Source organism: Sycon ciliatum, chromosome 1 (assembly GCF_964019385.1).
Source record: "Sycon ciliatum chromosome 1, ocSycCili1.1, whole genome shotgun sequence".
Taxonomy (NCBI): Eukaryota; Metazoa; Porifera; class Calcarea; order Leucosolenida; family Sycettidae; genus Sycon; species Sycon ciliatum.
This window is the reverse complement of record NC_088643.1, coordinates 54,307,919-54,318,858: the sequence shown is the minus strand read 5'-3', so window position 1 is coordinate 54,318,858 and position 10,940 is coordinate 54,307,919. Positions and strand designations below refer to the sequence as shown.

Here is a 10,940-nt window from a genome sequence, read left to right as displayed (position 1 = left end):
ATGAGAAATTTCAACCCGGGTCGAGTTCAGCCCGGGCTGAAAGTCTGTATGAAATAGGTGAGCGTTTACATGAAGACAGTTGACCCGGGTCAAATACTGATATGCCGCCAAAATTCCACTTCTAGAGTCCTGTATGGTCACGTGAATCCTTTCGCGCGGAATTTGCATGTGCAGTGCTGTTCAAACCTGGCGCGAGATACGCACAGAAGTACGATATCTTTGACCCGGGTTGATTTCAACCCTCCCCTTGGGGGGAGGGAGGGTTGAAATCAACCCGGGGCGAAATTTCAACCCGGGTCAAGCGCAATGTGTCATGTAAACGCGCCATTCATTTTGTGTGCATGGCGGGTTGAAATCTGACCCGGGTTGAAACGCTTCATGTACAGCCTAGGGAAACTTTCATGTAGATTCACTATAGCTGTTCTTGTTTGTTTTTCACAATGTCCACCTCTTTGATTGCCAGTATGTTATACTCTGTATTTATAGGATTAGCCAGAATTGATCGCCTATCGAGTGTAAGGGGGTCAGTATTGGCTTTTTGAACAACAAAATCGATGCATTGCCTCCATGTAGTGAGGGAATCACATTACAGGTGGAGATAATGGTTAAAAAAAAGTGGACTCTGATGGAGAGCCAACGACAAATTTATAGAAAAGAAAAGGACCAAGGAACTACAAGTTACGCAATGATTATGAGCTGATTGCGTAGTAACTGGTGGTGTTAGTGGACATTGTAGCGTAACTTAATTGTAGTTCCTTGGTCCTTTTTCCTTTCTATAAATAAAAAAAAAGTAGGATTTGGTACATACAGTAGAATTTTTTATAGAGACTGGATAGAAATCTCCAACTGTGCAAAGAACCCTGAATAGATTGATCAGTCCGAGTGAAATGTGTAATCTTTCATGAATGGGACATTCTTCATTTTCTCAAGCACCCGCTCCTTCATGTCTTCCGGCCACACGACGAGTTCTCGAGTGCGCGACTTTCCTGGCTTGACAATGGCCGCGCAGCTCCTCAGGTAGCCTTCGGAGCATTCGACGTCCAGAAACTTGCACATCTTTTGCAGAGTCGCGGCAGGTTGCTGTTTGAACTCGTGCGTGTGCATGTCGAATATGTGCGGGAACATGCGCTTGTCCTCGTGGCACCTGACAATCATTTCCACCGTACCAAAGAAGTGTGATATCTCGTTACGCAGGCTGGCGTGGTCCTTCACTGGTTTACTCTGCATGATGCAAACACAAGAAGCAGAAGCAGAAGTTCATTCTAACGAAAACGTCACCCGAGGCCGCAGATTGTGGACCCTGCTAGTGCAGTAGCACAGTGACCAGCCATCAGGCATGTCAACATGGTCACAGTGCAGCTCAAAACGATGGTCTTTCACCGTACTCTAGGGCTTCGGCAGCGTATTCAACTATGCTGCGTACCTTAGACCATACACCATGCAATACACACGACAGTCATTGCAAAACAAAATCCTACTTTGGACTCAAGCTGCACACTCTACTCTAGAGCTTAGTGCCAGCTTCGATCCTGTCCTGTCGAGTGTTCGTATTTTGACGGTAAACAATTCCATAGCATCCGCCTTTGTGAAAACAACAGAGAGGAAAAACGTACACCGTGATAGTTAATGTTCAGTTTGTTCGGTCTTCTGGGACTCGAAGACAGAGACAGGTGTGATGATCAAGCAGTGGCTCCAGACAATCATCAGAACCCCTCATCTATAATTATTATATTTTCGCGGTCACGGTACCTTTGTAGCTGAGAAGCGCGCTCCATGACTACGCAGCAGCAATGTTGAGATGATGTCAAATGGGTTTCTGACTACGTGAATAACATAGGGTGGCAGGGCAATCTTCCGGAGCAGCTTGGCAAATATTTTCCGTCGGCTCAGCTGCGTGAGAAACTCGACTGTCCTCCCGCCTTTCTTGTCACCGATGACCTGCATGGATTGCGCATACACACAATCATCATGCAGACGTGAACCCACGCACGTGTACATAGAACACAACGCACGCAAGAATTCACGTGCACACACATGTCCAGTGCAAGCAGTGCTAGTTGATGTCACATCTGTGCAAGTATGACAGTTTGCCTCGGGGGGGGGGGGGGGGGGGAAGGAGAAGGAGGAGGAGGAGGGGTTGCTCCGGAAAATCCGCGGAATGGGTGCAGGTGCGGTATGGGTACAGGTGCGGTATGATTAGATTGAAAGAGCAGGAGCACATAATCCCCAAGAGTGTGCAACTGCCTGCACAACTTCTATGAAGTGCTGCGACGGCAGAACTTCACATCGTGTGACATTGGTCAAAAGGCTATGCTGGCAAACAGTGCGAAGTGATCAGGAGAGAGTTGAACCCAAAGCAGGGTTCCATACAATCCTGTATCTATCATGCACAGGGCACAAATAATTTTTTTACGGGTTTATCCCATACCTGCCAACCAGCCCGATTTGGCCGGGACCGTCCCAATATCGAGGGTGGTAATAGGCACCCAAAAGTGCATTAATCCCATGCCTCGCAGCTACATTTGTATACTTTTTCATACCTAGGTATGCCATTGTCCCGATCTCAGGTTTGTTAGGGTTGGCAGGTATGTTATCACGTGATGTGAAGTTCTGCTGTTGCGGACCCCACAGCTGGAGTGGGACAATCTTTGGGTTATGTACTCTAGGAAATAGAGATGAGGACTAGTGAGTTGTACAAGTGCATCGGGTCGCAGTCTCTCTCTCTCTCTCTCTCTCTCTCTCTCTCTCTCTCTCTCTCTCTCTCTCTCTCTCTCTCTCTCTCTCTCTCTCTCGGAGGCAGATACACTCGGGTCTCAGTGAACACATTGTTATTATTAGTAGGAATGCCGTGAGTGATGACTTGAGTGCGACCCACATCAGGTGGACCGGTGGAGACGATGTCGGAAAACTCTTCCAGCAGGGTGTGAAGCTGGGATTGTTGGTCAGGTGGCAGATTGCTGGTGTTGAACATAGCAGTGACCGACTGGGCGGTAGCAGCAGCAGCAGAGGTGTACTCGGCGGGGCAATCAGCAGGAGGTTGTGTGGCCGAAGAGTCGATGGTGCCTGGTGACAGAGAGTCAAGAGGGCAGTTCTCAGGTAGTGTGATGGGGCGCTCATTGGGGTTGATTGGACGGACCGGCACCGTGTTATCAGTGACGGCAGCCTGTTGTAGCGAGGCCAACAATATGGTGGGCCATGCACGTAGACTCACACGGCTCAAACAGCAGAGGGCTATCGGAATAATGGCAGGAAGAAACTTAAGCAGAACAAATGTAATTATGGGACATGGCGGGGACGGTCACAGCATGCTAGCAGCGGAAGCGTGCATAAAACGGGAGTAGCAGAGAGCGAAGCGGCATGGACAGGTGACTGGATCATAGTGCAATGGACATGTTGGAAGCAGCGAAGCCAAGCGAACACGCTTGGGCATGCAATAAGTCAACCCCTAGAATGACCTCGGCATGGATAGAGGCAACCAAGAAATCATACAGGACAAGCGGGGTGGCGGGCGAAACAGAAATGTGCAACTCAGCGGCGCTCGACCCAAAATCGCTACGGACGAGCCATCCACTGAAAGGTTGCATGATAGAGGGAGGCGGAGGGGACAGGGATGGTTGATCGCTCAGAGAATCCCACAGTTTCTTACTAACAATCGACATAAGACCCACTGTCTAACAAGGCATTGGAACAGACTGCGTTCACATTCACCGGGATTACAGGCAGACGGCATGCATGGTCGCGTCGGGACAAACTCGACGAAAGAAGGTGAAATGGAGAGAGATCGGGAAGGAAAGCACGCGACATCAGAGAGGTGGTGGTGGTACAGCACAGTGAGCAAAACATTTAAAATCGTCGGCGTACCAGGGTGGGCAAGGAACAAGACAGCAAGGCATACGAACACAGTGCTTACGTCAGCCCCGGAATAGTAGGATGCGGCTCGCCTAGCGTCCGAGGTACTTAGTACTGCCGCCGGTAGTTTCCCGCCGGCGCAGGACGACGGGCACAGCATTCTTGGCTGATGTGACCCTGTCGGTCACATGACCAGTAGGTGATAGCTGTGTGGCATTGCGTCTGCTGAGGTGGTGGTTGGTGGTACTGTCGGGGCGGACGAGTTGGTCCTCGCAGACGGCCTTCCAACGCAGCCAGACGGTCTAGCACTGCTTTCAGTTGTTCCGTCGCCGTGCTGGGTGGCTGTGAAGCAGCAAGGGCGGGGATCACCACAGGTTCCGCGGCGGGCTGCTCGGCAGCCTGGTGTGCACCGTCCGTTGTCTGCGGGTTCAGTTCCCGAATACGGAGGCGCACCCCCTTTGAATCTAGACCGGAGATGAACTGGTCCTTTGTCAGGCTGTCGAGGTCGCCCGCCGCCATTTGGGGGTAGGCTTGCCGGGCCAGGGATCTAACAGTTTCACAGAACGCCCCCCAGTTGTTCGTCGTTTGTCTGGCGACGAGCTTGGAAAGTCGCCCAATGCAGGTCGACGCGCTTTGCAGGATCAAAGCGGGCTTGCAGCGCCTGCACTAGTTGTTGGTGGCCTCCATTCCTGGTGGCCGCCGGGAGCGACTGGTAATACAGCTGGGCCTCGCCTTCTAGTACGAGGCCCAGGAACTGAGTCTGTTGAACTGCATTCCAGTTATTGATGGCCGCGGCCTGGTCAAAATGCATTAGCCAGGAAGCGACGTTGTCTTCCAGGCGACCCTTGTGCTTTTCAGGCTGGACATGGTACGCCCCTCTCGGTTGTTGAGTAGGAGCAGACGGAGCTGGGGCTGCGGCGGGCGCAGCGGCGGGTACATTTGGTTGAGCCATCTGAGGAACATGTAAAGTTACTTATAGAAATGAAGCAAAATTGAATTCCCCGTTGCCACCAGTTTTGTACCGGGCCGCAGGATTCGTAGAGCAGAGAGAAGTAGGAAGAAAGGTCAAAACTAGGTACATGTGTGGGCAGAAGAATGGGAAATGAATAGAGATCGAACAGCTGTAACGTACAGGCAAAAGGAATGCCATTTAGTTGTGTGGAGAAGTGGAAGGTGAATGGCGAGGTGTGCCATTGGACATGAGGAGTTCCGAGAAGGCAACTGTTGAGAATTCTAAGCAAATGCTATTTGGTTTGGAAAAGGTCAGACATGCATGACTATAGAGGGCGTAGGAAAAGGACAACTGTAAGCATTGAGCAAACAATGCACTTACAGTAGTGCCAGTGTTGACTGGATACGGTGTACAGCTAGGATCGAATGCATGGTTGCTGCAGTAAGACTACTGACTATGCATGCCGGCATGGGTACAGCCAGTGTTACAAGCCAGACCAAGCACGATACGATCAATACCTAGATAGTTATTCACGCTGTAGCTGTGTGAATGTATAGACCTTATTCGATTAACGTCACAATCACGTGAACCGGGGTCCCGGGAACCAGGGAGTGGCAAGAAACCTGCACTCAGTGCACAGTGGACTCGGCGTGGGAACGTAGGAGTAGAAAAATACCGGTATTTTACTACTCCCTTGTGCAAACTGGGCCTTTCTTGCCTCTCATTTCACGTACGCGTGCCCCAGCTTACGACAAATCCCTGGAGGCGAGTCCAAAATCACGTTATCGAATAAGGTCTATACTATAGTCTAGAGTCACCAGCGTGCCAACGTTACACAACTCCTGAAGCTGAAAATGCATCAAACAATGCATGCGAGTGATAGAACGCAACCCAAATGCGGGGAAGTGACTGACCTTGATCGTCTTGCTGAAGTTTCCTTGCCACTGGCCAGGAACGTTATACGTGTATCCATCGGAGGGCTTGAATATCGTGTGTGGCACCTTCAAACCGGCTTTGTGCCTGTTGCCCAGCTTCACGTCCACCTGAGTTTTGGCGTAGAGGTATCGGAACAGCTTTTCGCGGCTGACCTTCTGATCTCGCGAGAACCGTGCACCTAGCTCATACTCATGGGCAATTACCATGTGTGGGTGTGCGTCTAGCAGCGAGGCGACCAGCGAGTGACAGCTGCGTGGGTAGCCAATGAAAAATACGAATTTCTCAATGCCTTGCACGACTCCAGGGCTTAGCGATACCCTGGGAAGTCTCGCATTGAGATTCAGGGAAGCTGGAGAGATCTTGTTTCCGGCGTTAACATTAAACTTGTGACTGAGAGGTCTGCTCCATATTGATTCATTGAACTCCCCGGCAAGTTTCCTATCAGGATCATCTGGAGTAGAAATCACACAAAGTAATGCCCTGGTCCAGTAAACATCAAATGCCCTATTCCTTCCCAGTTGTCCGTTATTTCCCCTTCCTTGCTCACTTTGCATTCTCATATTCTCATCCTAACTGCACAGAAATGGAGACCCCCTCGATAGTCCTAAGCGGCCTCTGCCTCTGGGAAATCCTTGAAATACGTCATACAGATAACACTGTGCTGATGATGATGCAATTGCTCCTGCCTGGGACAGATGTTCTGACTTCAAAGCAGGAAGTAGTAGTATGATTCACTTCAATTACTGTGGATATGCGAGTATCATATTGGCATGGAAAGCCCACCGACGCCCACCAATGCCAGGGATCGATTTATCCGGGTTCGCATCGCAGTTAAATGTTTGCGAATCAAATTTCACTGGCTGCGATTCGCTTTTCGTTTTTGATCGCCCAAAACTGCGATGCACTGGCCATGCACACCGTTATGTACAAAGACCATTCTGTACTGTTTGTGTGCAGTTTGCATGCGACTGCTGTACACCACTGCTGACTAGGGAGTAGTATTTTACTACTCCAACCAACTGGCCTGTCCTGCTCAATCCGCGCGCGCGTGTCGCGGATCGCGCTCTGTTTGATTTTGGACACTGCACTAGCCACTACTATAGCACTGATCGTACAAGACTGCAGTCTTTTGAAGTTTTGTATACGGCGGCGTTTTTCCCTGAAGTTCTCCTTTCTTCTTTCACTGTCAAGCTCAATTCAGTTTGTTTCTGTTCGACAAGACACAGTTGAAGTAGATGGTTCTTAGTCTCATGTAGCCAACATGTCACTGTCCAGAAGCGGGAAAAAGAACTGGACGCGCCAGGTGTGGCGATTCGTTTCTATGAAGAAAAGGAGAAAAGCGAAAATTCTGTGCGCTTTGAACGAAGTGTCACGATCGTTTGAGCGCTTTCCTGAGCTTTCTTTGTCGAAGGAATCAGTGGAACTGCCCTGTTGAAGGACATTGTGTTGTGAAGAACTCGAAGTCGGATGGACGCTGAACATGTAACAAGCCCAAGCGAAAACCCTAACGTAAAATACTCAGGTCAACCGTTCGTTGGGAAAAGCAAATAGCATCTGCAGTTATTGTCACCTTCTGTACAAAATACTGCTATTGTACAGATATACATGTAAACTTTCGATGAAGGAAAACTGCTAATCAATACTTGGAGTTGCTAGTCAATTGTAAAACTGTGTAGCAGTGACTGCTATGCCAAAAAATCAAAGTAAATCGATCCCTGATAATGCTCACCAATGTTCACCCCATGAAGTTTTGTTTGTGTGCTCGTTCATGACATCTGGCATTAGTATAATGTAGGTATGATTTAATACGCATCGAGCTTCACTGATGAGCTGCAAAGGAGCAAATAATAATAATAATTGGCTATCCAGATCTTTTCCACTGTTTTATACTTTGGTTTGAGCAACCTTTTAAAATATCAACGATGCACGATATTTTTTCTTCTGAGTCAATTTTAAAATGTCCGCCTCTCACGGCTGTTAGCTGCACTTGGATCGCGGCAACTTAGTTTTCTGCACGTGAACCATGAAAAATCAATGCATGCTCATGCATGTTCATGCATAACCAGTCAGCTGGCCTGCTCGCCCACGCATTTGACAGGTAACAATTCCATCAAATTTGAGATATCGCTTCGTTCTAAGTCTCAAAACAGTTCTAAAGTCACCAAACCACGCTGGTAATCGATGGCTATTCAATGTTAACATCTTCAGGAAGACTTCAGCCGTTTCCCGAGAGTTTGGGCATCGTTGCCGTTATTTTTCACGGTGTTCTTCTTCGTCCTGTCTGGAGCTGCAATTGCATCCTGGAATTATTTGAAAGTTATTTCGTGCGGGCTGTGGGGGGTTCCAACAGGCATAAACTGACATCGCTATAGGATAACTGGTAACTTTCACCCTTCAAGGAGGTAGAGCAATGAGAATTTTTTTGTGGCGGTCGTCCAATTTTTGTGGCGGTTGTGGCTGTATTTGTGCACTTCCAAGGCTTTCATTCTGCCTGATACTACTCTCTACTGTATGGGAATCGTTGTTTAGGCACATGTAGCTGTCTTATTTGGTAGATCTGCTGTTTTCAATCACTTGGGACACTTTGTCTAGCCTATTTGTCTTTCGTTCGTGCCATCTATCAGTTTTGTGGGGTGCCTTGACCTGTATTTGTGAAGTTCTCGAGTAAAGACCCCAATTCTTGACTGGGGTCACGTCTTGAATTGAATTTGCTGGGTTAGCCCTCGTTCACGCAGTTGTACTTATCGTAATAGTCAATATCTGCTTGCTGGACAGACTAGCGGCTAGAATTGGGATGACCAAATGGTCCAAGTGTGTACTAGTACACGATTATTGTTTCCATCATCGTGAAATGAGCGTTGTGGAATTGCAGTCGTCTGCCTTTGGCACTGAGGACATGAGGAGAGTTGATTGTTACTTCTGCTCAGCAATGCAGCGATCATCAGCTCTCTTTGTTCTAATTATTGAGAGGACATACCGGCATCGCAATCAAGTAAAGATTAGGCAAACCTCGCCAACCTCCAAAGAGAGTCGAAGATATTTTCTCCAAATGCAAAGACGATCTTTGTGAGTGTGTGACTTGCATTTGCATGCGTACATGAGCAAGTCACGGACCACGGCACGTGCGCGGTTACCATGCCATCTCGAACCGACGCCATCTTTCTAAGTTGCCGCTTCTTGACAGCCGTGCTCTGCCCCCTTCCCTAATAATATTTTCCTGACTAGAAGCTGAACCCCTATCATACACACGATGCAGGACTTAAGAAATGGATTTTTGTCAGCATACATGTTATTTTCCTCAGGTCAACCGGGACAACCCTCTTCATGGAAACACCCACCTCTTTTTCAAACGTTCAGTGCTCCGGACGTCACGTCGGTAAGCCCCATTTGACGCATCCGGCAATCTCTTCGCCGCCACGCGTTACGAATATGATCGTGGTAATACAACAATTGAGCGTTTTACCTATCCACCCTGATACTGAGCTGCACCGTCACCTACCTCCGGTTTTGATAGTTTCTTCCCGCACGTCGACCATTATTGGTTTGTCAACGACCGGATCACCGTGATGCTGATATGCCTGACGTGTGGCGGACGCTGGATTCATCGCGGCTTCCTGTAGATCTACATATCTAGCGTTGACAAGGGAATCTGAATCCACTGCCGCTGACCCTTGAACTTTGGTCGATTCACGCTTCGACTTGACCGATGCCCTCTGCTCATAGCTGTTGTTACGCACGATATACGCACCTAGCGCGCACGCCGTCGCAGCTAGCAAGAGGGCACCTCGCCGATCGATCCGAGCTCGGCAGGCCAGAGGCAGAGGCCAAAGCATAGTCATGATAGCGGCATATCCGGCTATCCGCTGGCGTGTACGGAAGTGAAATTTTGAAAGTCGTCCAGGACCTAGCCTAGGCCCGGAGAATTAGTTACTAGTAGTAATAGCAAGAGCTATGATTGTACTCTTGCCGTCTTGGTATTTGGCCGCACCTGCCGCATCGGTTCCGACGCCCCTGCAAATAGTATGTCCAGCAGTACAAATAAAAGTTGAAACTTCAAAGAGACATTGGCACTGTCACTGGTGCCCTTTGTGATGGTTCATGATACATCGAAGTCCCGGTAACCCAGGTCCCGGAGTCTGATGCACCTTCATTTGGACTTCAAGACTGAGACTCCAGCACTGGTATGGGGTATCTGCGACATTCAGTTTCGTGGGCAGTAGAGTGCCACTACACGACGACTGATGGGCGTGTGTCCTGAAGAGTAAGCTGAACTGCCTGAAGTGAAGGAGTGAAGGTAGTGTGAAGGCAGTAAGGCATGTGCAGCCATGACACGTGATGATGTGCCTCGGACTCAATAATAATATTATCATTAATTTAATATGGGATGCAACTCAGAAGTGAAAGTGAGTCACTGTACTGGGGCATCGGTCAACAGCCTGAACAGGTACAGCACTGAGCTCTGAAGACTGAACTGAAGTGAGCAGTACTTTTATCTCAAGGAGCCTAACATAGTAAGGCGATAGTGGTAGGCCTACAGGCAGTGCATGTAATGCATTCCCTGGCCATACCCCTCCCCCCCCCCCCCCCCCCCCAACCTCACACACGTGACACAGTCACCGACACCTGGACAATGAATATGGACTGGTTAGATATTTGCGGCTGACATGAAAGTCACGTGACAGGCAATTCTGTGAATTCTTCTCCTCTTCCTTATCCATGTTTGGGTTAGTCCCTTGTTAGCGGCCATCGTGAGTTCCCTTGGGAACGGATATTAAACTCTACTTTTCCCCATGTGCCAAGCATGCATGAAACTACTTTCCCCAAAGTACCAACTGGCAACTGCTGCTGGTTTTCTGCAGCCACTTATCAGCCGCCAACCATCAGTGCTGAGGTACCGAACATAAATATTTGGGCAAATGGTACCTCAGCATCAACCACAGTACAAACAGAGTGGGTCCACCTGCACCAGGATGAAAACATGGCTGACACAGGCAAATAACCAGGGAGTCGTAAAATACCGGTATTTTACGACTCCCTGCGAAGAACCATGGCACAACATCCAGATCCTCGGGTTCCTCTACAGTTTGAATAATACTTGAAAAGTAATTTATATCCACCATGGGCTATTTATATGGTACCAGCCAGACTTCTTTTCCGCATTGGTAGCAGGGTGTTGTACAAAAAAGACAGGTAAAGCGACTCC

The 10,940-nt window shown here is 48.8% G+C and overlaps 1 protein-coding gene across 1 annotated transcript; it reads right to left on the bottom strand.

Annotated features, from left to right (window-relative positions):
• Positions 1–509: 509 nt before the first annotated feature.
• Positions 510–9,883, bottom strand: LOC135831071 (uncharacterized). The gene is made up of 4 exons (XM_065343323.1): positions 9,237–9,883; positions 5,716–6,188; positions 1,750–1,938; positions 510–1,221 (listed from the first exon to the last, which is right to left on the bottom strand). Exons 1-4 carry the CDS (start codon positions 9,574–9,576, stop codon positions 874–876), a joined length of 1,350 nt encoding a protein of 449 aa, XP_065199395.1. The 5' UTR covers positions 9,577–9,883; the 3' UTR covers positions 510–873.
• Positions 9,884–10,940: the final 1,057 nt, after the last annotated feature.

Bases quoted from the DNA above. Each gene is read 5' to 3' on its own strand.
- LOC135831071 (XM_065343323.1), bottom strand. From the start codon at position 9,576: ATGACTATGCTTTGGCCTCTGCCTCTGGCCTGCCGAGCTCGGATCGAT. The intron at 6,189-9,236 runs GTAGGTGACGGT...TTTCTACTCCAG, and splicing joins AGAAACTATCAAAACCGGAG to ATGATCCTGATAGGAAACTT. The intron at 1,222-1,749 runs GTACCGTGACCG...TGCATCATGCAG, and splicing joins CGCGCTTCTCAGCTACAAAG to AGTAAACCAGTGAAGGACCA.